At 38.0% G+C, this 27,105-nt stretch overlaps 1 protein-coding gene across 4 annotated transcripts; it reads left to right on the top strand.

Moving 5' to 3' along the window:
- The first annotated feature begins 245 nt into the window (after nt 1-245).
- On the top strand, nt 246-27,105 carry btbd8 (BTB domain containing 8). 4 transcript variants are annotated; one of them, XM_079461310.1, is made up of 20 exons: nt 285-423; nt 5,285-5,361; nt 5,441-5,599; nt 6,820-6,999; nt 7,286-7,422; nt 7,602-7,719; nt 9,884-9,973; nt 10,236-10,316; nt 10,418-10,514; nt 11,750-11,838; nt 12,893-12,995; nt 13,873-14,055; nt 14,140-14,304; nt 16,305-16,434; nt 18,608-18,669; nt 19,133-19,715; nt 22,304-22,391; nt 22,526-22,644; nt 22,837-24,606; nt 26,174-27,105. In XM_079461310.1, exons 3-20 carry the CDS (start codon nt 5,496-5,498, stop codon nt 26,707-26,709), a joined length of 4,635 nt encoding a protein of 1,544 aa, XP_079317436.1. In that variant the 5' UTR covers nt 285-423; nt 5,285-5,361; nt 5,441-5,495; the 3' UTR covers nt 26,710-27,105. The 4 variants fall into 4 exon arrangements, with proteins under 4 accessions (XP_079317437.1, XP_079317434.1, XP_079317436.1 ...); XM_079461311.1 differs by lacking the exon at nt 5,285-5,361 and having other exon boundaries at nt 246-423; nt 22,840-24,606; XM_079461308.1 differs by lacking the exon at nt 5,285-5,361 and having other exon boundaries at nt 246-423.

Here is a 27,105-nt window from a genome sequence, read left to right as displayed (position 1 = left end):
GAGATATATCTTTTTCCTTTTTGTACTAGATGTATAATGGCCCAAGTATTTAATTTTGCATTCGTACCAAACTGTATGTTTCATGTTACTAGAAAATAAAAAGAAAAATTATAGATCCAATTTATTACAAATATATTTATGCTAAATGACTGAATTTGTCCAGACATTGCAATAAATATTATGTATTTGAAGGAAAATAAACTTTCCCCTGCACCTTATATTCACTTCACAAAACCGTCACATGAGGGCAGCAAAATATATCTAGAAATAAATAAGGCAGCGCTCCCAAACGTGAAGGTTGTTTTAGTTTCCAGCTGCGCATGGATTGTTAAAACTACTTCCGTTATCAGATAGATTGATATACTAAGTGTGCAGGTTTTTAACAATGGCAATCAAATGTACGTCATAGTGATGAAGCGTAAGGTAAGTATTTGTATTCAGTTGTCATTGACAACAGGGCAGTTTCGCTGCTGAGGCTTTTGAAATAGCATTGTGTTTTAATGAACTGTTTGCTATTACGTTACTGTCCTTTCAGACAGATGAGAAGAAGGCACTCTTTAGTTTAAACGGGGATAGTAATTCTACGGTGATTTTTCTTTGTTTTGTTTTGTGGTCATTGAGAGTTAAGACGCTAATGGCAAGCAGCATGGCAATGACAGATTCACACTCTCTGTATCAGCATTATTGCCACGCAGCCTGTGATAATATATTTATATCCGAGGTGTATATTTGTCTTTTTTTATGATTGGTCTTTTAGAGCAGAATTGTTTTGATAGCTTTTAAATTTGTACTCAACCTCAAGGCGCGAATGCTAGTTATGCTAGCAGATCCGTGCATCCCAAATAAACATGAAAAAGATATTCGATTATACGGTAATCTTTAAAATAGGGGAAAAAGTTTTAAGATAACGTTGCAATTCTTATAATTAGTAAATGCTTTTGTTAACATAAATTATATGTGATCGATATCATTTTTCATCTTTTATTAATCTGTGTTAACATTAATGCCAACACAATCGTTCATGCTAATTCACTTTGCATTGACCTAGTGTTTATCGTTACATTTACATTCAACCGCATTAAAAGTGAACTATTTTTCAAAATGTCATGTTATCTTGCTATAATGCATTACCTAATGTCAAAAAAATACCGTACTAGCTCTACCATAGACCAAACAAGGCAGCTTGTCTCATTTTGATCTGAGGCCTGTTAAAAAACAAATTTACCAGATATACCAGGCTTTAGTTGGTCTGACTTGACAAGTGATTCTGTTCCACAAGGCTAATTCAATATAGTTCTTAATCCAAACATTAAAGGAAATCATTTAATCAAATGCTACAATGGAACATTCACGTGTGATTCCAAATTTGTAAACTTGTGCTACATGAAGAAGTACGTTATATCCAGGGCCGGATTGGGACAAATTTTCAGCCCTGGAGTTTCATGCCTTAGACCGGCCCACTTTAGTTTACGACTGACTATATTAAAATAATGATAATTAAAACCTAAGTCTGCAATAGCGCACTGTTCTCTACAGCCTTGAATTCATTGTCATTCAGTGAAAATACAGTAGCCTAAGTTTTGCTTCACAGTGAAGATTTATTAGAACAGGGCAGTATCAGAATCTATTTTCTTTAAGAATTAGTGTTCATAAATATCCAAACATTGAAATAAGGAAAAAAATTACATTACATTAGTTAAATAATAAAACTATTAGACTGTTATCTGACTTTTCTTTCACAATGATTTCTAATGATTGTTTCATCTCTTTTTCCTCTGCATAAGTGTAGCTCGAAGGAAACATGGACAATCCTAAAACATTAAATAACGCGGGCTTCGAACCGACGTCGGTCCGAATGGGGGACGGGCGCTCTAACAATGAGCTAGCTTGCAACTATTGAGAAAGTTTTTGCACGGCCACTAGTTTCTTGCAGTGCTCCTATTCCTAAATACCTTAACGTTAGCTTACCGGCCGTCTCGTCGTCTTCATTTGCTTTGAGAAAAAATGTGGTCTTCTTAGAACATTTGGCCGCGTCAGTTTCCAGAGCTTTCTTGCTTTTTATTCTGGACTTTTCAGCGCCGCCTTTGCGCTTTCTGTCATCCATTTTTATTTCTGACGTTTTTTTATTTTGACCAACTTGCAGTTGCGCTGTCGGGGGCGGGGCCAGGGAGTCAAAAGATAATCACGTCATCATTAACCTGCAGGCTGCGCTCTGAGTTGGGCTGCGAAAAAATATGAAATAAAAAAGAGTGGGGCTGCGATAAAATAATAAATAAAAAGATTAGGGCTGCTGTGAGTGAAGGCAGCCTAGGGAAAGCCACATTTCAACCGTGCCATGACAATACCGGCCCTCGCGGCCAAAAAAACTGACCGGCCCACCGGGAATTCTCCCGGTGCTCCCGATTAGCCAATCCGGGGCTGGTTATATCTAAACTTCTGCAAAAGTATGCTTAAAGGTATAGAAGGTTTTAACGGCAACAACATAAACAAACGTTATATGGCCCAAATTGAACTCCCGGTATTTTGGGGGGCTGGGACGGCTCCATAAATCACTTTCAAACGATCTCTAAATCCAGCGTTATACCTACCGTTAACATAACATGCATCACCAAAATGCAGTAAAGAAACACCTGAACCTCTCTCTCTCTCTCTCTCTCTCTCTCTCTCTCTCTCTCTCTCTCTCTCTCTCTCTGTCTCTCACTGTCTCTCACTGTCTCTCACTGTCTCTCACTGTCTCTCACTGTCTCTCACTGTCTCTCACGGTTTTATATGTTTGAAAAAAACTTTCCGAAACCTGTAGGAATCGAAAATACTGCGTTTTTTTACAAGTTGATCATGTATGAGAAGACTCTTTAAAAAAATCTGGCCTAAATATGAATAATTATAGCCGTGGAAAAGCAAATTGCTAAGAAATGATCTAAATACACGTGATTTTATTGGAACCTTTCCAGTCTGGCTTTCGCCCACGGCACAGCACAGAAACAGCACTTGTTCGTGTAATGACTGATATTCTACTATTGATGGATTCTGGGTTTACTGCCATCTTAATTTACATTTACATTTACATTTATTCATTTGGCAGACGCTTTTATCCAAAGCGACTTACAAGTAGTTTTATACAGTGGCACATTACTGCAGAGCAATCAGGGGTAAGGTGTCTTGCTCAAGGGCACTTCAGTCATGACCTGCTGGCACTGAGATTAGAACCGGCAACCTTCTGATCACAAGCCCAACGCTCTAACCATTAGGCCACAGCTGACCCCCCCACAGCTGAATTTTCTTAGACTTAAGTTCAGCATTTGATACTGTCTGTCATCACATTCTCATTTCTCATTAACTTGGCATCAAGGGCACCGTTCTTTATTGGTTCAAATCATATCTCAACGACAGAATATACTTAATTGCCATCAAAGGCTATAGGTCTGCTACTGTTTCACTCACTTAAGGTGTTTCACAGGAATCTGTTCTCGGTGCATTACTTTTCATTATCTATAAGCCACTAGGTGACATAATTCGTAAATATGATCTACATTTTCATCTCTATGCTGATATCCAGATATATTTAACCACTGCCTCTGAAAAAACAACTTTGCCTGCTACACTTAAGGATTGCTTTGCTGAAATCAAACACTTTTCCTTAATGAACCTGAAATAATGCTGATTGGATCCGCTGCATCACATACAAAAGAGGATTTATATTTTGACATTGATGGGGCTCTTCCTAAACCTTCAACCTCTGTTCGAAATCTAGGTGTCCTGATTGACACATCTCTTTCACTCAGCTCTCATATTGCTGCACTTTTATCATCTGCGCAATATTGTACATCATGGCTAGATTATTGCAATACTCTGTTTATCGGTCTGCAAGGAGGCACTGGATGCCTGTTTCCGCACGCATTCAGTTTAAGAGTCTCAGGTTGACATTTAAGGCTTTGAACAGTCTTGCACCTGCTATATAAAATAACTAATTCACCCATGTGTGCCAACTCTGTCTATTAGATTATCTGATATGGGGCTCCTTAGCATTCCCAATATTTGGAATTTCCACTGCAGGTGAAGGGTCAGGGTTCTAATTAAGGGGGGCTAGGGAGGTCCCGGACCCTCATAAGCCTTAAGGGACCTCTCAAAAGGCCTAAAATAATGAACTTGGGGTCCACTGGTTTTTCATTCAAACTAGACCACTAAAAACGTGAAATTATTTTTTGTCAAATAATCATGGCAAAACAAAACACGTTTGTCCGTTATTTGTACAAAATGTCATAAGATGCTAATTAAAATGTCATTTTAAATCTCATGACGAAAAATCGATGTCGCATCAAGATATTGAAAGCGTTTATCTTAAAACTTAACAGTTAGGCTACTATCATTTTGACATGCAGGTCTTTCTTTATGTACGATGTTGTCTCACATTGTCAAATAGATGCGACGCGGTACTGAAGGGATATCTAAAGGGACAAAGCCTACTGGTGGAAAAGTATAGGAAAAGGGAGCAAAATTATCTCCAACATTTCGTTTCTTTGCAAAATATTTGCTTTTCCCCAAGAATGTTTTTGTTCCCTCTGAAAACTTTAACATTTCCCAGAGAATATTTTGTGCTCCCTTCTGCAAACATGAGTTCCGACTTTGACGAGAAGTCTACACTTTTGCCCAAAAGAGTGACATTTGTTTTTCGTATTCTGCATTGGTTCATATGAATACTTGATCTAAATTATCAGAAGATGAATCCCGTTAAAACGCTCATACGCTTCTGCATACGGCAACTGGCTGGTTTGGCAGAACTGGACAGCTAGCCACTATTGACACAAAGTCAATAGTGGCTATAGTAGTTGTCTCCCAATTTTAGTTTTTTTTATTAATATTCCAAAAAAGGGAACAGAGACGCATTACAATAATATGAAGGACAGGAAAATCTAAATTAGTAAGAAATGTTACATTTATAATAAATAAATAAAAATATGTTATTCTTATTGCTATTAATATGATTTTACAATGAGTGAAATCTCATCAAGACAGACATCAAACCAGTCAAAATCTTTAATGAGGTAATGCCCCCAGGTTATGGAAATGTTTTACCCATATCGCACTGTGACTCTTCTTCTCTATCCATCTTTAAAACACACTTGAAAAATACTTGTTTAAAATGTATTATCAATAATCTTTCATCTTGTCCTGTATGTTTGTTTGAAAATGTATTTTTGCTTGAAAGTGCTCTTAACATTTGTCCGGGGCATGTGCTGTTGTTTGCGCACTGTCTGCACTGTCTCCAAAATTGGGCTGCAAACAGGCGGGATCTGTGGATGACTGCAGACTATCCTGAAGACGAAAATTACATGATGCGTGGACGTGTGGTGTATACTTTGGGTGGGGGAATCGCAATCCTAGTTGCAGCTTTATAATTAATGACAGTTATTAACTGCACTAATGTGTGCCCTTTTTTCAGATATTTACCATCATAGAGAAGTGCTGGCGTATCTGCTCATCAGTAGTGCAATAACATGTCATCCACTGAGGCTGTCGGGGAGTTCCAAGCTAAAGAGCACAACTTCAAAAGCAAGCTGAGGAATCGATTGGCAAAAGCTCTGTCAGAAGATTTGCACTGGTAATTATGTACTTGCACATGAAACATTTGTAATTCTGACCTTGAGGCTGGAGTTGTCATTGTGTCAACTGTATACAATATGATGCATCCTTATGCAGGGTACACACAAGTTTTTATCAAGTTGGCAATTGTATTGTCAGTTCAAACAGTTTATACATTTATTTTAGTCTAGGACAAGTCATAATCCCTGTCTTTGAAACATAATCCTTAATGTTGGAATTTGCAGCTTTTATTAGTGCAGTGTTGACAAGTTGTAGGGTTATCTAGACCAGTCGGGTTCTCAAACTTTTTCATTTTAAGGCCTCTTTGTTCAGAGAGCATCACTTTGCGGCCCCCGAATAAAAACATTGAATACGTTTTTGGTTTGTTAAAATTCTGTTATGCAATGCTGTGAAGTACCCTGATAATGCACTTTTCCTTCCAAAAATATGATATCGCAGTTTCGCATACGTAGCGGAAGGGAGGCGGCGCAATCCGATGCTGCTCGAGCAACACAAAATTAATTGCATGTACCAATTGATTTTTTTTCACATCAATTGTGCTGTGCGATTAATCCTAATTTGCGCTCATCTGGGTAACCGATAGGCCTAATTCGTGTTAGTATAAAACCGTGTAGTATTCCATTTGGGACGATACTACCCTTCTAAAATTCATACACCACATTGTCGAGTGCATAACATATAGATTAAGTGCATCGTATATAGTATGTTATTTGGGACACAATTTATGACTATTGGTTAAAGTAGTTTAGCTGCACCTGATGTGATCGGCTTATGCAAGCTTGACTTGAAATTTGAACTTTTTAATAATTTTTTTTTGTGAGTTTCTTAATTTTTTAAAGAGACATTTATTAATGTACTCTAATGTATTTTGGTATTTCAAAGAAAATGAGGCTAAGGATCTCAATAAAGAAGTTGATTGTAATTGCAGTAATAAAACACGATTGAAAGCAAAAAAGTATCAGCGTTGACACTTTATAATGTTCCGCCAAACAAGCTTTCCTACTTGTAATGTAAATGAAGTGAAAGAAATGTAAATTGAGGTTAACAAGAGAAGTGATGAATTTCTTTTCACAATTTCTAAATTATGCACATTCTCTCTAGTTTTGTCTAGTTAAAGTGTTGTTTCCCTTCATTTTTCCACTGAAAGAGCTTCTTTTTGAGTCTGATGTTGTTTTATTCATATTTTGATGAAGCTTGTATTATATTTTGCTGTAATAGGTTGCTGCAAGAGGAGCAGGAGACTGATGTCACTCTGTGTTTGGGCTCTGCTGTTCGGCTGAAGGCCCACAGGGCGGTGCTTCTGGCCCGAGCTCCACACCTCCTGCAGGGAGCTGAGTCATCTACACCTGTCATCCACCTGCAGAACATTGAGCCTTCTGCCCTAAAGGAAATTTTGCAGTATATATCCTGCTTTTTACTTTCTATCTCTTCTCTGATATTTTTTCTATTTGAGTTCTCACTGGCTGTCATTATTGTCTTTCTAAAGGCTTGCTTCATATTTGTTTATTGCAAACAGTATTGTGTGATATAAGAGTGTTAAAAAAATTCAAATTATAACCTGCGTTTATATTAAAATGGCCAATCAGTTTATTTCAGGTTGTTGGTATGGTCTCCGAGAACTGCATTTCACTGTACTGTATGTTTGGTTAGTAAGGAGTAACACATAACTGCTGCCATTTTACAGGAAAGCGTATACAGATGGAAAGTGCCTTGGGAATGAGAAATGCAGCATCTTAACTTCACACAATGGCCACTCGTCAGTGGAACATTGCACTGCTATAGACAGTCGTGAAGTCGACTCTCAGTGCAGTTTAGAACCAGGTAAGGACAGACAATGTTTATGACATATCCATTAGAAACAACTAAACTTTACATTTATTGAAATAAAAAACAAGATGGGGAAAAACAGTGCTACTGTGTGTTTATAAATAGTGTGACCACCATTCCAGACATTTTTCTTATGGAAGGAGCATTCTGCCTTATTTCTGTCTGTTGGCCAGATTTAGAGCATTTAGAACCAGCTTCTGCGCTTGGGACTGACCTTTTGGCTCTGTATAAGAGCGGTGACGTGTCTGACATCAATATCCAGGTGGCAGATAGAGTTTTTTCTACACACAGGTAAAATCATGTTTTAGATTTCTGAAGTTAGTCATCAATATTTTTCTTTAAAAGAGCTTCTTTTGTTAGCAGCTTATTAAGTTAAACATAAGCATGAAACTTCAGTCTTTTATTAAACCCCCACAGAAGCTATTGCACGAGGGGGAACAATGCACTGATGCAACTATAGCTGTAAAGGCTCACAGGCGTCCTGACACTGGAATAAGCCATTAGCTCATTATCATTTAAAGAAACATGGGCCCAATTGGGTCGCTGTGAACAGAGCTGTTTGTGATTAGGTTAATAAGGATGTTGTTTTACATGACCACTGAGGAAATATGTTAGACATTTCATGAAGACCACAATAAAATTGATTTACAACCATGATCTTATTTTATGCAATATTCTTCACTGACTTTCATTGGTCAAATTAGTTCTGCAGATGCAGCAACCGTCCTGTGCTCTTTACTTAGGTGTCACAACATTGTTTTAGAAGGACAACACATGAAAAGCATTTTACCCATTATTTGATTGAAAATGCGACATTAGAAAATAGTAATAAGATACCATTTACATTTATGCATTTGGCAGACATTTTTATCCAAAGCGACTTACATTGCATTGTATTATACAGTTGTTTCTGACTATGTGCAATCCCCTGGGATCGAATCCATGACCTTGCCATTGCTGGCATCATGCTCTAACCACTGAGCCACAGGAAAACGGGATATTTTTGCTCTGCCCATTCATTTTTTTTTCACTTTTTGACACCAAAGTCAACCAGTTCCGTGCCATTCAGAAAAATTAGTCTCTGCCAATGAACGTACTACTTATTTTGTTGTACCTACTACCCACCATTGTAACTGCCAAGGCCTATGTGTTAGACAGACAATTTAGAGCCAGAGTCAGTTCTAGAGACCTTAAGCATTGTTTTTCAAGTATTATTAGACATTGCAAGCTCATACACAGGCAGGAACACATGCCTGTCCAACATAACTCATGCCAATCGCTCTTCAAGCCCATACTTTCTTTTAGTGCTCAACAGCCAGCCCAGATTCACTCTGCTTTTAGAACAAGTCTGATTTACATTTTTGTTGTGGGTTAATTTTTCTTTTTTAAAGCATCCAAAATGTATCCTTATTCATGCAGTCACACTACAAGTATGAATTAACGCACTTATGTGCAGTTTTCAGTCCTCCAGTGTTTTTTAAGCACCTTTGTTTATTGCTGTAGATGTTAGAGCAGTTGCCATGACCTGTTACTATAGCAACAGGCTCTTCCTCACCATCAGCTATGAGCAGCGCCTCTGTGGGTTTTGGTTGTACAAATAGAGAAAGACGTCTGCAGTCCTGATCAGTATGTCAGGCTTGAGGTTACTGCTGCAAATCAGTCAGTCACACTGTAGGATACACACACTATCACAGTACAATTAATCTCTCATTTACTGTTTACTTTCATCGGCCCCCCAGAGATGAGGCACGTCTCCTTCCCGCAATCACATACATGCACACAATATATTAAATGAAATGCTACAAGATGTAATTCCATGTGCAACCAGGTGCATGCAGAGCTGTCCAACACTCATAAGCTGAATCCGGAATGTTCAAGGGTTTTTATCGAAGCATTTTTTTTAGCCCTAGCCGTCACTGCCTGCTGCAGTTTTTTCTAAGAGAAATCAAGATCCGACATATTTTCAAAGACAGTCTATTTATAATGAATGTTTAATGGAGATTAAGATAGACTATTGGGAGGGAGACGATGCAGTACTTAAGAGCAGAATTGTGAGCACAACTTTATAAGGAATTACAAATAAATGGTTTAAATTGGACTGAATAAATGATAATCTGACCCTCGCTGATGTAAATTACACTATTTAAATTTATTCGACATGCAAGATAAATAATTTGGTTGTCCTTTTGCAGTAACCTTTTTCTTTTATTTTGTCATAAGAACCCTAGTGTACTTTAGGATTGATCAGTGTACTTCAGAATTATTTTGCTGCACTAGACATGTTGGAAAATGTACAGTAGTTTGTCTTCACTTTTTGTAAAACATGTTATACACAGACGGTTATTTCCCCAGGGCCTGCTTTACAAACATAAAGCCCATGAGCCTGGGTGATGTGATATGGTATGTTTGTGCGTGATTGGGAAAGTTGACATTGTGTGTGTGTTTCTTCCTTCAGGGCCATTCTGTGTGCACGCTCACAGTATTTCCGAGCGATGTTGTGTGGTAGTTGGATGGAGAGCTTGCGTCAGTGTATCACTCTGCAGGGGTAGGTTATATGTTGTAAGACAACAACCAAAAGTGGAAAGTTCACTGCAACTCACACCAGGCAATTCAAACTATGATGAGTCCATAGACCCCATAAAAATGATTAAACAATAAGGATGTGTGAAACTGTCTAAACCCAACTTGTTGTTTTATAGGAAGTACAATTATGGAAAAACGGCTTTGTGATCTTATAAGGCATTTAACTGTCTAAATGTGATGTGAATGAGAATGTGTGAATATGTTTTTTTTCATGCATTGGTCAGCCTGGGCCCAGAAGAGATGGAGATTTTGCTCTACTTCATGTATGGTGCGATTCTAGATTTTCCTCCAGGAACCAATGTCAGGTAACACAGAACACCTTCCGTAGTCACTTTTTGTTTCACAATGTGATAAACTTTTCACTTGACATATATTAAGCAGATGTGTGTGTTTCCTTACTACTCAGTCAGGTTGTTTTAGCAGCGGATATGCTGGGCCTAGAGGGACTTAAAGATGTTGCTGAGATGGTCCTGACGCGGGACTACTGTAAATTTTTTCCTAAGGTAAAGTTCTCGAAGATATTCAGTCTGTGTGTGCATTTTATTTTTCACATGAACATTCACTATGAAATTTTTCTCTTATTCATAGCCAGAAATTTGAAGTTATTTTGAAGCTTTGAATCTTAGTTTTTTTATTTTATATTGTTTGTATATAAACCATTGTTTACCATTTCAAGTTTAGAAATTACATTATTTACATAATACATTTGTAATTTTTGGTAAATATTTACTTTTTATTTCATTTTGAGAAATTAAAACAACATTACAAGTTCATTTTGAAAAATCTTAAAACAGTAGTTCACCCAAATGTGAAAATTCTCCCATATGCCATCCCAGACTAAATTACTTCCTTTCTTGAGTCGAATAGGGAAAAATATTTTATATTAAAGGAATATTTAGTTAATAATTCAAAATCATTAAGAAATATGCTGGCCTCAGCGAAAATGTTCTGGTTTGCTGAGTGTGATCAGCTATGAGGGGCCACCATGTGGATACATAAAACATAACTAGTTAGGGAAACAGATTAAATTAGCGTCTTTTTGGATAAACCAGTGGGAAAATGTCGTCAGGTCTTGCTTTCCTGGTGTAGGAAACCATTTGTCGTCAGAAAATGATTTATCTGGATTTGCAAGACTAAATCGCGTCATCAACGCAAGCTTGTGGGTTCGATCCCAGGGGATTGCAGATACTTATGTATAAATGTATAGGATAATGCAATGTAAGTCGCTTTGGATAAAAGCGTCTGCATAAATGTATCTTACAGCCCTAATAACCATGTCCCTGTCCTTACGTGCGAAATGATAGTGAAACCGTTGAACTGCATTTGTACAAAATTGTCACCTTTTGAGGGTTATTTCAATGCTGTATGGGAAGAGTATAATTTATTTCTGCTTTAGATGACTTATGGATATAGGCCCGGTTTCACAGACCCTGCTTAGCTTAAGCCAGAACTATGCCTTAGTTGAATTAAGTTATTTATGTCACTTTTATAAAAATGCCTTTACTGGTGTGCATCTTGAGACAAAACAATGGAACTGATATACAGTATTTTAAGATATTACTGGGCAAGTTATATTCAGTTAAGACAGGTCACGCATTCATTTTAGTCTGGGACTAGTCTTTAGCCTTGTCTGTGAAACCAGGCCATAAAGTTTGTTTTAAACAGGTTATTTTAATTTGAGCTTTTTCTGTGTAAAATAAGATGTGAATATTGAAAACCTTGGTTTAAATTTTTGCAGCCTGTTGATAAAATTCAGAAGTCTATACTGGAGTGCCTTGCCATTACACATTCTATAGGCCTGCACAATCTCCACCAATCCTGTGTGAGGTGAGGAATTGTGTTCTCTACTTCAATAACAATTTACATTTTAAACCAAAAGAAAATATTGTTGAAATTGAATCTTGAATTGCAGAAATAAATTGTTACTGCTGGTATTGTAAGTATTTAATTTGGGCCCCATGGGCAGTATTCAGTACAGTATAGGCAATACTATATAAGACCATTGTTGTTTTCCCCTTATCACAAAGCTTATCCTTATTCTGGTTGTCCTTCCCTAACTCCCCTGAACATTGATTGCTAAAACTTGTATGTTAATGCTAACTGTAAAAGCAGCCAAAGTTTCATCACCACTGCCTGATTTGCTGATGTCTTTTTTTCAAATAATCTTTTCACCCGTGCCAGCTAAGAGAACGTTTTAATGTAGGTGGATGTTTTTCCAGAAAAAGAAAGTGAGAGAGCGTGTCTGTTTTCTCTGTTTTACTTCTGCCTCTATTACGTGTAGGAGGTTGACGAGTCACGCATCAGGATGAGCTCAACGCGATGATTTCATAAGCTGCTGTTCTGGCTTTGTCCCATTCCACTGCCAGTTGCTCCCATAGCCCTTGTTTTGATAACTGTGGCAAACGAACTTCAGAGTCCTTTAAGATCATCTGATCATTTTTTTGCTTCATCTTTATATCAAGTACTTAAGTGATGTACTTTAGCAATCCAAGTAGTCTATCTGAGACATTCATGTTGATTAGAGTAGAGATTGGTGTATTTTGCCCATAAACTATAAATGCAATTTATTGATGAGTGCAGCGATGAGAGAAGGAGTACGCTAAGATGTGTATGGTGTTCATGATGAAGACTATTGCTGAAACAAATCACTGAATTTGCATGACCACAAACAAATTCAACAAGTGGAACACAGGAACTCTCTTGAATGAAGGCAGTTCCAAATACCGTACATTCCCCAGTTACAAAAGAATCATGCTTTCCACAAAAGTAGTATTTCCTTCAAAATAAAGTAAATAAAGAATTCCACCCGAAAAATTATTTTTGAATTGTACACATAGGGAAAAGACATGAAAGATTTAATTTGTGGGGTTTTTTGTCCAAGATGGGCCGCTGAACATTTTGTGAGGTGCTGGTCAGAGAGGAATTTTGCCCTCCTCCCCCCAGAGCTACAGAGAGATTGCTTCAACACTGTAACTCAAAACATGGTACGTAACACTAACATAATCATTGGTGTATGTATGCTTATACGTCATCTACATTTGAGGTCAAACGTTTACATCCCCCTTATTCTAAATACTTATACTGTATGATGTTACCTGAACAATAAATGACATTTGTTATGTTTTGTCATAGTTGTTTAAGGGTTTCTTGTTTGTCCCGAGTCATTAAACGGTCCACTGATCTTTAGAAAAATCCTCCAGAATCAGCATTTCTGGATATTTGACTCATGTCCAGCAGTAACTGTATGATGTTGAGGTTCATCTTTTTACATTGAGGACAATCAAGAGACTCAAACACAACTATTACAATAGATAGAAACATTGTTCATGAAGGCAACACGATCCATTTAAAGTAAGGTGTGTGTGAACAAAGAAATGTATACAGGTTTGGAAAAACCTATTTTTTGACAGTAATTTCATTTTGGAGTCTCTTTAAGGGCTCCAAGTAAATATATCTTTTTTATTTTAATTTATTAACCCTTACATAAACATGATTTTGCTAATCCCCAATACTGTTAATTTAGGGCAGCTGTGGCACAAACCTTATAGTAAAGGTTAAGCACTGTATATATACAAATTATACATTATATTATAAGCAGTGTGTCATACCTGCACATGACTCATTCTTTTCTAGCAATGCCCTAAACACACACACACACAGCCAGACCTTCAGCAGCTGCAGAGAGCCATGTGTGCCTGTACTCTATGACACAGGGTTTCCCCCTCTTGATATGTTTAATGTTAAACACTGCTGAAATCTCTTTAACAATGTGGCCAATGTTTGTCAAAGGAAGATTGACGATAGAGAGTGTGTGTTCATACGTTGTTGTATTTCATTGCGTGTGTGATTTTTGTGTTTCAGTCTGTACTGAGTGTAGTATCAGTGCTGTGTGGGAGCGAGCAGCTGATTGGTAGCCTGCCAGAAGTGAAATGGGCAAAGCAGGTGTTAGGTCTGGTCAACGAACTGCAAAAAGAGTGCCTGCACATGATTGTCACACACCTGCCCCGGGTCACACACACCGCTGCCTTCCACAATCTCAGACGGGTACAACCTTTCACAGGCTATCATGGACATGTTTAGAAATAAACTATCATGTCAGCTAAGACAGTCAGATGTGGTTTGTTACAGAGAGAAGAGTTTACACGTGACCCCACTTTACTCAGGAAGGTGTGTCTAGCCGTGCGGGAGGGCATTACTGTGGAGAACTGCTGTGACCTCTTTACTGCTGTTGATCGGCTATGTGGTGACCCAGACATTTTTGCTGATGACAAAGCCAGTCTGGAAGAAGAAGAGGTAAACATAGAATGCCAACACTTTTATCATTTAGTATGCAAGAAATGTGGTGAATTTGATCTCTGTAGATTCTCTGGTAATTTAGGGGTCTTCATCCTTTGGAGATCAAACAGCCCAGTTTTGCACTTACATTTGCATGGTGTGTTGAATTTCAAGCTCAGTTTACAGTGAAACATACTTTATATAGTACTATATTCATGTATATTTACCAGACAGATTTTAACAGAAGTGAGGGTTTCTTTGCACAAGTTGAAAGGCAGTGTTAGTATCTGTACATTTTTCGAGGAAATTGGTTGTTTTTAGTTTTCAAAAGCAACCAATTTTCTTTTGATGTATCTGTGCTATGTGTTCTCTTTTGCTTAATGCGCGTTCCTATGACGACTGTAAGGTGGTGCTGTAGTTGATAGATGATGCTAGTGTTCAAATTTGAGGTAGTTGAGAGAAGAGAGCTGCTCGAGCAAGAGGCGTGAGTGTAACAGAGGAAAGCTGTGCAGTATGTCGGATGGTCGAGTGACAGATGCCCTGGCATTCTGAAGAAAGAGAAACAAATTTGACAGATTAAATCCAGAAAAAACACCTGAAGAAACCTACCTGCAAAACTATATTACTGAAAGTATTTGGCATTGTGAAAACTGTGCCAAAATTGACTCCAAAATTGAATTAATTTATTACCAGCATGCCGTCCTGAGTGTATATGACTTTTCTCAACAGACATTTCATAGTCCTGTGCCTTCCCTAGAACATATACATTTCTAGACGACTTTTAACCTGAGGCACATACCAATCTTTTTACATATTATTTATTTGGAAATATTGATTCTTTGGATTTTGTTTGGATTCTTTTGAATATTTAGAAAGCCAAGAACTTGTTTTATCAAAGTAACACAAAACAGTCAGTACAAGAATGCGTATTTTTTTCAGATTTTCAATTATAACAATATATAAGTGTTTTTGAAGAGATTAGAATGTAATAAATTTATCATATTGAATTTAAGATTTTATTACGTTTTGAGAAAATGAACATTACTTAACATTATTAATGACATTCGTATGCTATTTGTACATTTTCCGGGGGTTACATTAGGTGATGCACAGTAATATACATACGCTGTCAAAAATATTATTATTATTATAAATATTGGTTAACTCAATGAATTTCTCAAAACAGGTTTTGCTCCATATTTGTTAGTGTCATATTTTTGGCATGGCAGGAAAGTTGTATCAGCCTTCAAACACTTTCTTTTTGTTTTATTATGGTCAATGCAGAGTACATTTGCTTTAAAAAATGTCATCAAGTAGGCTTAAATAGTTCTAACATTATTCATTTAACTGCAATAGTGTTTTAGTTGTTTTAATACTTGCTGTGTATATTTCCATGCTTTTATTTCAAGCTGCATCCGTCAGTTTGTGCCTACGGCAAAGCTCTGCCAAGCAAAGCCTCTGTGTGACACACATCATTTCATCCTGGGATTTACACTCTTCTAATAATGTATGTGGCCAGGCCTGGATTACAGAAAACTGACTCAACAAATAGATATAAGAAAGGTCATGTTTTAAAAACATGCTTAGGTTCTTTTTCTCTCTCCTAATAACTGCCTCTTCATCTCTCTTTGTGCATTAATTCACATCCCAGGGGAGTGGCAGGATGGAAGACCAGAGTTGTGGGTGTGGCCATGTTTAATCTGGTTTTATGTCCATTAGAGGAAGGGAAGGGAGAAATAAAATAAAGGTTGGAAAGACTAAGGCACCACAAAAAGCAATTACGAGAGTATTTTAATCAACATTCGGTGCAGAACACAAGCCACAGCTGGTGACATCATTCGTTTAGGATCCTGTCAAGGGTAGAGGGAGCCAATGGTGATCGGTTGCCAAGACAACCAGCCTTTGAAGCAGCTGCTGATTCGCTGCTGTTTTTCCGCTGCTGCTGTACCCACCCTCCCTCCTTCTCTCTTGCTTTCTCTCCTTCTAACTGACTCTCTCTCACTCATTCTCTCTGGTAGCCATTCAGGCATGAGCTGTGTTTGTTACGCACGAGGCTCTGGACCGTTCTGCTTCAATCCTTCTTTGCAGTGCGACACACAAAAGGATGGGACTCTCTGCAACCCAGATATCGAGAAAAATTACTAGCAGGTAAGCAGAAAATGGACTTTGTAATCATATAGAAATAACAAAAGAAATGGGTTATTTACAGCTTTCATCCTTAAACCCCATCACATAAGAAATTAAAAGCTTTCTAAAACAGCTCTATTTAATGCCAGTCAAAATGCGCTTGTGTGTGTACAATAAGGCTCTGCTTGATTAACTCATGTCAATTCATCGACATTTACATATCCTTTTTATAAGACACTGTGAAGCTCTGGTTAGCTTAAGCATTCAAAGCTAGAATTTTCTTTTTCTTAAAGGATTGATTCCAATGATTTTTTGGTGCAGTGGTTCAGATTAAACACAATGAGCTTTATTTTTCTAATTAACATGTGGAAGCATATATGCACATAAATAATGCATTGCATTGCGTGTCAAGATCATGTGTACATTCTGGTTTGTAAATTTACCATGCATACTGCAAAGCTTGACGTATTGTGTGAAAGCATGCAAATGGTTTTTGTGTTACTAAGCATTCTGCATGCGACGGCACACACAAACACTGCATTCCTTCAGCGGAACTGTTGGTTTATTTTGATGGCATGACAGCAGTGCTGTTGCGATCAGAGCATGTTACGGCACTGGCAAGGAATCCTCTTCATTTTTCATATATACAGCATAACTGCGGTAGCATTTCTGCATATATTGTTGCAATTCATGTCCAGTCCATATAAAAATTTAAAGGGCGGAACTAATGCACATGCGCACCCATTGCCAAAAAAAACACATACATATTAGTCAGTTTCACTTACCGCGTGCAGTTTATATCCGGCGTCTTTTAGAGCTGAGATTGCGCAATCTATTAGTTTCAATCAATCTCCAAATCCAGCGTTATCTCCACCGTTTATATAACAGCCATCTCTGAAAGGCTGTGAACAAACAAACCTCAAATCACCTCAACTTCTCTCACTATTGCAAAAGTAAGAAGCTGCAGGCCCACAGAGCAGTCACTCTTGTTGGTAAGCGGGTCTTCCTATCGCTTGTTGGTTGACGCATGGGTGGGCTATTTCTTTCGCCTTGCCGTAGGCATGCTTTTCAATGAGAATTGCCCATTAAGGGACTAAGAAAAGTTGTTGCGTAACTACTTTTCGAAACCTGTACAAACCAATGCAGTTTGACTAACACAATTACATTAACTAGCACATTACCATAGTCCAAATGGCATGACACAAAAGCTTGAACAACCTTTTCCATATATTCAAAAATGATGATGGACTTCAACTTAAATATTGAATTAGCTATTTAAACAAAAGCATTCATTTGTCGGGCAAATTTAAGCTCAGAGTCAAAGATGACACCAAGGTTTTTAAAACAGGACAGTTTCTTCCCAGGAAACTGCACCAGACAGCCATAGACAAAACCCTTATTACCAAATAAAATCATCTCATTCTTGTCTTCATTCATTTGAAGAAATGAATTAGCCAATCAGCACTTAAGCTCTGTCAGATATTCATGCAGAGATTGCAAAGCATATTTATCGCCCCGTTTCAATGGTGCATAAAGTTATGAATCATGCACATTGAAGTGATAACGAATCCCAAATTTTTCAAAAATAATAGGCAACATAGAGACACAATTAAATTGGCCCCAGAATAGATCCCTGAGGAACTCCACAGACAAGAAGAGTAGTCACCTAAACTAACTGAAAAGGTCCTATTCTTCAAATAAGAAGAGAACTGTTTTAGGGCTAAGCCCTGAACACCAACGTGGTTCCTGAGATGAGCAATAACTATATTATGATCAACTTTATTAAATGCTGCAGTAAGATCTAACATAAGTAGAACAACACAGTTTCCAGAGTCAACGCCTCTTAAGATGTCATTGGAGATCCTCAAAAGAGCAGACTCTGTACTGTGGCCGGCTCTAAAACCAGACTGGAATCTATCTAATATTATTAGATTTAAAAATCATGTATCTGCTACAACACAATTTTTCAGCTCCAAATGGGGTGAAAGGACCTCAAACGTGTTTTTTAAAGAGGGGCTGAATAACAGCATGCATGAAACTAGACAGAAAACACCAGATGACTACTTTTACTGATAAAGACTGATTGCAAGTTTACAAGTACTTGTTTACTTGATTGAGGAAACATTTATGTGAGGATGGAGATTATTTAAACTGAAGCAGTAATGTAAAATCATCTTTTCTTTCATCCCCTCAGCTGCTCTTGACAAAGGCGAATGTAAAAGACCTGGGAAGAAACCTGTGCTCAGCAGCTCTCAGGTACAGCACTTTCATCGTGGCTGATTATTTATGACTTATTTCAGTTAAACGGAATGTTACATGGATTTATAAAATATATACATATATATATATATTTTTTTTTATATATATATATATTTATTTATATATATTTATTTACATATATATATATATATATATATATATATATATAAATATTGTGGCAAATAGCTCATTTTGAAATTTAGTTTGTTAAATTTTCACAATTTTGCATGGTTGCAAAGCAGCTTACTAGTGGATACATATAATGTTACAGCTATGGTCAATATAAATCTCAAAAGGGTTCACTTAAATGACTGTTTAAAATGAATGTGTCAATTTAAGGTTTTCTGGAATGTCTGAGATTCCTGTGTGAAATGGATTGCTGATATGATTTACTATGAGCAGAGCCATCATAGTCTTTCTCTGTCTCTGTCTTTCTCCCTCTCTTTCACTCTTGCAACAGAAGTCTGCAAAATGCCTCTCCGGCTCGTCGTCTGTATGTGATAGTCCAACTCCCATTAAGGTATCACAAGGTCCACAGGGTTCCCTGGCAAGACTTGTAGGCGCAGGATCAGGCACCATGAAGTCTGATGCTCTTGGAATCACAGCTCCTGGTGGAAAAACAAAAGCTAGCAACAACATCTCAGTCCAAAGCAGGAATGATAAAGTGAAGCCAGTACACACAGCAGCTAAAACCAAGACTACATCGTCTGTTAAACCAGTTTTGAATGGCACTGGTGGTTTAGGCTCTCAGCGGGAAAATTCTCCTGCTTTAGGTGCCCGTGGTTCACCTATAGGAAAGGGGGTGCTGGACAGGAAGCCAAATCCAGGAGCAAGGCCAAAGTCTTCCCCTGCTGGGACTGATTTTGTGGTAAGCCAGACTAAAGCAGGAAAATCTCAGAACACAACATCAGGTGAAGATCTGCCTCTGGAACCAGCCTTTGACAGCACCAGCAATACCCAGCCTGCCCCAAATAACTCTGGTAGCACTTCACCAGATAACAGCACTGGGACTCCTTGCAACAATGGCCACAGTACAATCACAGGTGTTGTTCAACGTTAACCTAAATTCATCACTGACTCCACACACAACATCAACTTTAACTAAACTCGCTTCTACCACATAGACAAGATCCCTTGTATGCAGCCCGCTTAACTTTAACTTATTGTGAGGCAGTTCTAATTTGAATTGGCAAGCTATTCCAAATTTGATGATTAGGTACAATGAATGCACAGTCACCTCTAGATTTTAGCCTGGTATTTATTCTATAACCATTAAGACTTTTATGAAGGTAAATCAGTAGCAAAACTTGAGAGCATGTAGATTTTAATATGTGAATTTGTTAAGTAATTATTTGCACCTGTAGACTACTATGTACACTCACAGCGAAAGTGAAAACTTGTCAAATAAAAAACTGAAGTAGAATGTTGAGATTTGCACTCGTGGACAAAACTCACAAATCTGTCTTTTGAATTTGAAGTTGCAGAAACATTGTCACAAATGTATAAAATGGACCATGCAACCACAAATAGGCATCTGCAACCTCTCAAACTTGTCACTACAGTTTCAAATCTTCCCGCCTTGACTTTTGCTACTTCTTTCGCGATAAACTCGATGCAAAACTCGCCTCTGAACTTTCAAGTGCACAAGTTAGAGAAATTGCGGCATTTGATGACGTCATGCAGCTGAGCCACTCCGCCCCTAATGGCAGGAACATCACAACGAAATTCGTTTTTTAAATCACTAATACAGTATTTAATTTAAGGTGAAACTATACATCAATAAATACATTTTCCTTTACTAAAAACTTACTGCCACTTTTTTACAAAAAAACCTTTTCTATTTTATTCACTTTTACACTGTTTGTAGTCTTTGTTCTTAGTTTTCCTTTATTAAATATTTTATGGCTTTTGTACCCCATCTGCAAAATTTTATTTCCGGTATATATGACAATAAAGATCTTGAATCTGATAAAGGTGATGTATAAATTGGCAACCTAATTAACAATCTAATTTAGTTGAATCAAGTTTGCTGATGATAATGATAATTTTGTTCAAAATGTACAGTCATCCTGTCATTGTGTAAGGCTCCTATATCTGCATAATTAGAATCAGTTCTTGTATCACACTGAAGGGGTGATAACAACTCACTGGATGCATTATCCTGCGGCAAGTAATTACCACATGAGTAAATAACTGTACTCTAAATATTGATGAAATCATTTTAAGCTCATCTGTAAAAAAAATCCAATCCTTTAATGAGAAAAAAAACTTCCAGTTAAACCTACAACCCCAATACTCTTTATGGTGGCATTGAAGTCAGCCTGGTATTATGTTTAAAAACAAACCATAGTACACAACTGAATATTGATAGTATACAGAGTGATGTCATTAAAATACATTAAGGAATGTTATCTATACAAAATAGTATAATTCAAGGAATAGTTATACATAAGTGTGATGGTTTGGCTTAAGTTAAAAACTGTATTAATTGACCATTCTTTAAACCACTATTTGCTTGATCCTTTCTTTGTGATTTTCTTGCCATTAGGGGGCGGTGTGGCTCAGCCGCATGACGTCATCAAATGCTGCACTTTCTCTCGCCTCTGAGCTTTCAAGTGCACAAGTTAGTTTTGGAACGGGTTCATCGCGAAAGTAGTAGCAAAAGTCAAGGCGGGAAGATTTATAACTGCGGTGACAGGTTTGAGAGGTTGCAGATGCCTATTTGTGGTTGCAATTCAGATCTGAATCTAGGAAAAAGTGTTAATATGTGTTATGCATTTGTATCTGCCAATGTATTCTGTAAATGCCAGTTTACACATTTGTGACAATTTTTCTGCAACTTCAAATTCAGAAGACAGATTTGTGAGTATTGTTCATGAGTGCAAATCTCAACTTTCAACGTCAGTTATTTATTTTACAAGTTTTCACATTGGGGCTGTGAGTGTATAATTTAGTGTACAGGTACAAATACCTACTTTACAAGTTCACCAATTAAAATCTAAATGCTCTAAGTTTTGCTACTGATTTACCTTCATAGACTTTTATCATGACATACAATATTATTGTGGTATTATATTGCAGTCAGAAATATTGATTATCAACAAGAGCAGTATGCTCATATGCAACTGGTGCCATGTTATTAATACAAAGTTTGTTCCACATAAGGCTTAAAACAAAGGCTTTAGTTTTTGTTTCAATCTGAAAAATGTATCTGCTCATTACCAGGTGTTTTCTTGGCACCCTTACATGACTCCTATATGACCGAAAAATGTCTTAGCTCAGCAGAGCAGGTTATAATGGAGAGTTAGCTCATCATTAAGCTACTTAGCGCTGCTTAAGCTGCCTGTACACATTTCCTTGGTCACACTACTTATGGAATGTAGGTGTAGAATGCACAGAGATGCTACAGAACATGCAATGTTTGTGAAAGGTACAATTAATATTACAAACATTCACACATTTACAGTATTAAGAACAAAATTGTGACAGTTTTTACAGTGTTATTGTAGTACTGGGCCATAAAGGGAGATAAATACTAAATGTTTAGACTTGTTTAAAATTCCTTTTTAGAAATACAAACATTAATATGTAACTGTAATGCTTATTTAACCATTATTGTGTTTTTTTCTAGGTCTCAGGTCAAAGCCTCAAGCCAGGGTAACATCGAAATCCACTTTAACCAAACCTGCTCAGAAACCAGACATAGCCAAGACTAACAGGTAAGTGTTTATACAGTATCAACACAGACCTGTGGTCTTTACACTTGGACTAATAATTGTGAATTACTTTGTTTGTCTAAGCTCTAAATTGTTAATTATGCACTATTTTCATGTCCTGCTTTGTGTCAATACAGCCCCACAAATAAAGCAAACAAGGCAAAACCCACCACAACCAACCAAGTAGGACCTGGAATATCTGCAGCTCGCTCGGATCCAAAGAGGAGCACAGTCTCAGGGCTTGCAGAGATCCATGGTAAGAAAAACTGGAGCTTCAGAGTGGATCAGATGGTTATTAGCTGTAGCTTTTAATATACTTATATATTAAATACACCTTTCAGTGGATAGAAACTGCACTTAATCTTTTTGAAGAGTATGAACAACAGTACCATGTTTAGAAATTATGATTTTCGATTGAAATTGAAATTTTGTCTATTGCATTTTCAAGCAGTTTCATCCAGAGCCAGCTCCGCCATTAGTTCCAGGAAGCCAGCCGTCCCCAGAAAGGAGGTAGATAAAGATGTATCCAAACCTTTAACGACTAAGAAGACAACCAAAGCCGTCCCTGAATTAAAGTCCAGCCTCAAAAATTCTACTTTGAAGCAGTCATCACCAGTACTGAATAAGATGGGATCCAAACCAAAAGCTCCAGAAACCCCTGCAACAAAATCATCTCTAAAATCTTCTGTTGCTGTCAAAAACACAACTTCTTCAGCTGCTGCTAAAAAGAAAGATTCAGCATCTAGTCCTAAACTCTCAGAAAATAAAAAGGTTGCTCAGCATCCAACTTCTTCTGAAGGTAAGGCAAGAAAACAGGGCGTGGCAAGTTCAACTTTGAAGCATCAGACACTTGTCAGCCCAGCTGTGTTGGACCAGTCAAAAACAGTGCAGGAAGATACCCCTAAAAATACATCAGCCATATCCACAAAGATTCATGATGTGGATAAAAGCAGTCATCCACCGAGTATACTAAGCAGCACAGAGGTGAAGACTCAGTCAGTGACCCCAGAAATGCAAAACTCTGTAAAAACAAATATGTCAGGCCATTTCAATCATCCCTATCTCTCTGGGCTGCAGCAAAGGCACCATTCCACAAACTCTTCAAAAGAATCAGACCTTCCTCCTGATACACCCTGCAGTCTAGGCAGTGTGGAGACTCCCCTAGAGGAAGTGTCAAATGGGCCTCATACTCAGGTTAGCCCCGAGTCTGAAACTGGCAGTGCTACCACATCTTCTGATGACATAAAGCCACGTTCAGAAGATTATGATGCCGGTGGCTCGCAAGATGACGATTACTATTCCCATGAACGTGGCGGTTCGAAATGCGGGACCATACGCTGCCCTGAATTCCTGGGTCGTAGCAGTAGTGACACAAGCACACCTGAGGAGTTTAAGATGTATGAGAGTGGGACTGCACTACGTGTGGAGGTGCAACTCAGAGGACAGGATGCAGAGACTACAAGTGAGGAGGAGGCAGGACGTCAGAGACCACAATCACGGATAAGAAAGGATGAGGTGCGAGGGGAAGAGAAACTTTACAAAATTGATGCTACGGTAAAAAACATGAAGGATGTGCAGGACCACCAGCTTTTCTCCTCTGAGGAAGAGGAGGAGACTGAAGATGAAAGGTCTGAGATCGAGGTTGTGCCTGGAGAAATGTCTGCCCCACTTTCAGAACCTTTTCCACAATTTCAAGGTATAGTCAACCTGGCGTTTGAAGATGCTGTGGATCAGGAGAATAAGCAACCTGAATACCAATCATCTAACTTCCATCGTTCTGTTTTGCTCTCTGTGGATGAATGTGAGGAGCTTAGATGTGAAGAGGGAGGTGCCCTGACTCAACCTCACCAGTCAGGTGACACACACGGTGATGTCTTTGACAGTGAACCACAGAACCCTCAGAATGACTTCTCATCCCAGCATTTAACAAGCACAGCAAAGAGCCATCAAGAAAACGGAAAAGAGTCCAAATCTGCTGTATTGCTAACAGAAGTCGGGGATTCTCTAAAGGAGGATTGTGAATACAATCAATCAGTTGCCCCTGTGCTAGACAGAAACACCTGTGACCTTCCTGCACAGGAGCGCCCCAGTCATCTAAACCTGTGTCTGGCAGAACAGTATGGCAGTCCGCAGGCCAAGCATTTAGACAGCAAAAAAGCCGACTTGCAGCTAGATTTACCTGAGCTGACTGCGAGCTCCCTTGCGCACTCTCCAGCAGGTAATGTATAATGTTGGAGCCCATCCCCCTAAAACATCCACTCACCGTCTCCCATTCTGACCCATTCAACTCAGAATTTCCAACTATTTTAATGGGCCATATCTTGATTGCTTACTATTTTAGTTAGAAACATGTTCCGTTCTCCTTTTCCCATTCTATTTATTATTTAAATATGTGTATTTTGACCGTTTTATCTGAAACGTAAAAAAAAGATAAACAGACTACTAAACAGCCTTTATTCTGGGACACTTTGCCCAGCTTTACAAACATTTTCTACAGTTAACGTACTTGTGTGTGTTGTAGTATGCTGAGTCAGACCATATGTTACTGTATGTGGCATGGTTGGGTTGCCACAGCACTTAACATAAAGACACCCAAGTATATGAGCTTGACCAGCTGCTATATGCTTTAGCTAGGCTGTCACAGTTGTACTTATGCACTTAATACACCTTCTAAATACTCGGTCATTTTGTTTACATCCTGTCTTTTTTGTTTTAAATTGTCATATGTTCTGAGTTGAAGATTCTTTCTACTAGGCCAGGTCATTTATATCTTTTCCATATATTTATGCAAAAGACAAGTACTGTGTGATTTGGCCATCAAACTCAATATATGCACAAATACACATTCAGCTAAGCTTCCTTTTCGTACAAGACATCAAGGACCAACCTTCCCACAAAGATTATGACAATTTAAATGTAAGATAAGGATATTTGTTATTATTAGTATAAATGTTTAGTGTGGTGCTATTTCTAAAGATTGTGTCTGTTTATTAGTCCTACATGAGAAAAGCTTGCATGCCAGTAGTTTCATTATTAAATTGGTTAATGTTTGAAATCCCCTATATCTGTATTCACGTGTCTTTGTTTTGTTTGTGTGTTTTATTTTCTTCATCTCACTCATAATAGATATCGTGATTTCTAGTTCTGATCTAGTGGGTAACAATTTGATTAGATTTTTTTTCTCTCTGTATTTGAGTAGAATTAGATTTTTTTTAATGTAATGTGTTTCTAGAAAACTTGCATCCTCCTGTGTCTCTTTTTCACATGCTTGCAAATCACTGTTGATGCTTTTCCATGAGTTTACAAGATATCTTTGTTTAGCAGAATACAACAATAAGCAGTCTTTTGCTAGTGTCTTCATCACATGTGTAGAACTTTAAAGAAGCATACTTGCTTGCAAATATGAATGAGAAACCAAAGTAGTTTTGCTAAATTACAGCATTTCTGAACAAAAAAGGCTTTTGAAAGGTTTTCTGAGTGCATCACCCTTATGGCAGCTGTCTATCTTTATAATCTAATTAGCTTTCATGCATAATTTTTGATTTGCACATCTGCTTCGATGTAATGCATGTGTCATTGAATCAAATACATTTCGATTATTGATGGTGAAAAAAATTTTTACAGAAAGAATCCAGTTAGGATTTACTAGCATTTTAAGCATGGTCTTAACTGCTCCATGGCAGTTGCACTAGGGGTGAATCTGTACATCGTGGATTTTTGTAAAAGAATGCCAGACATGAGGATAAATCAGTTGGTCATTGTGCAGTATTGTCAATTATTTTTAGGGGACTTAGATGGTTGTGAGACTAAGGATCAAACCTGCACACATGACCGACAGCCGTCTAAAGCCCTGTCCCCTATTTATGAGATGGATGTGGTTGAAGACCTTGATCAAAGCATGGATGTGGACAGGAACAATGACCCGCTGCGGGAGGACTCCCATCAGGATGGTTACGATGTAGAAACGGACGAGGTTCAAGAGGAAGAAAAGAGCGAAGACAGTGAGTTTGCAGAGAGAGACTGGAGTCTGCTTCGACAGTTGCTGTCTGACCAAGAGTCGCATCTGGGTATCATAAACTCTGTTCCAGAGGATTTAAACCTTGCACAGTACTTGATAAAGCAGACGCTGTCCCTGTCTCAAGATTGCTTGAATGAAAAGGACTACCTATATAACGAGAAGGACACGTTTAAGCGCTGGGCTGAGCTTATTTCTCCATTGGAGGACTCAACCACCAGCATCACTGTGACCAGCTTCTCGCCTGAAGATGCTGCTTCTCCACAGGGTGAGTGGACCATTGTGGAGCTGGAGACACATCACTGACGGCAGGAGCAGAACAGGGTCTCCTGGTCTGAATTGGATGGGGCAGTATACCTTCTTTTGGAGGGGTGGGGGTTTAACCTAAGTGACTGATGTTGTCATTTTGTTTTCATGAAACTGTACTATATACGGTACTAAGACTGGACTACAATAACCTCAGTGCAGTTGCTTTGCATGTCAGAAATTTTCTAAATTCTATTGTATACTTTGATGTGTGTTGCTTGATCAATTGTAGAATACCAAAATGCATTTTCTTGTTGCTCTTTATGTCTCTCAGTGATGAAGCTTCTAAAATATTTTTAACAGAATGTAGAGTAAATGGTTTTGATTTATTCAATGACTGTGTTTAAAACAATAAATGCTGTGTTTATCTACACAATTAAAGCTCTTTTCAGTGTC

Source organism: Barbatula barbatula, assembly GCF_947034865.1.
Source record: "Barbatula barbatula genome assembly, chromosome: 7".
In the NCBI taxonomy this organism is placed as follows: Eukaryota; Metazoa; Chordata; class Actinopteri; order Cypriniformes; family Nemacheilidae; genus Barbatula; species Barbatula barbatula.
The sequence above is the reverse complement of the archived record's forward strand: the minus strand, read 5'-3'. Positions and strand labels throughout refer to the sequence as shown.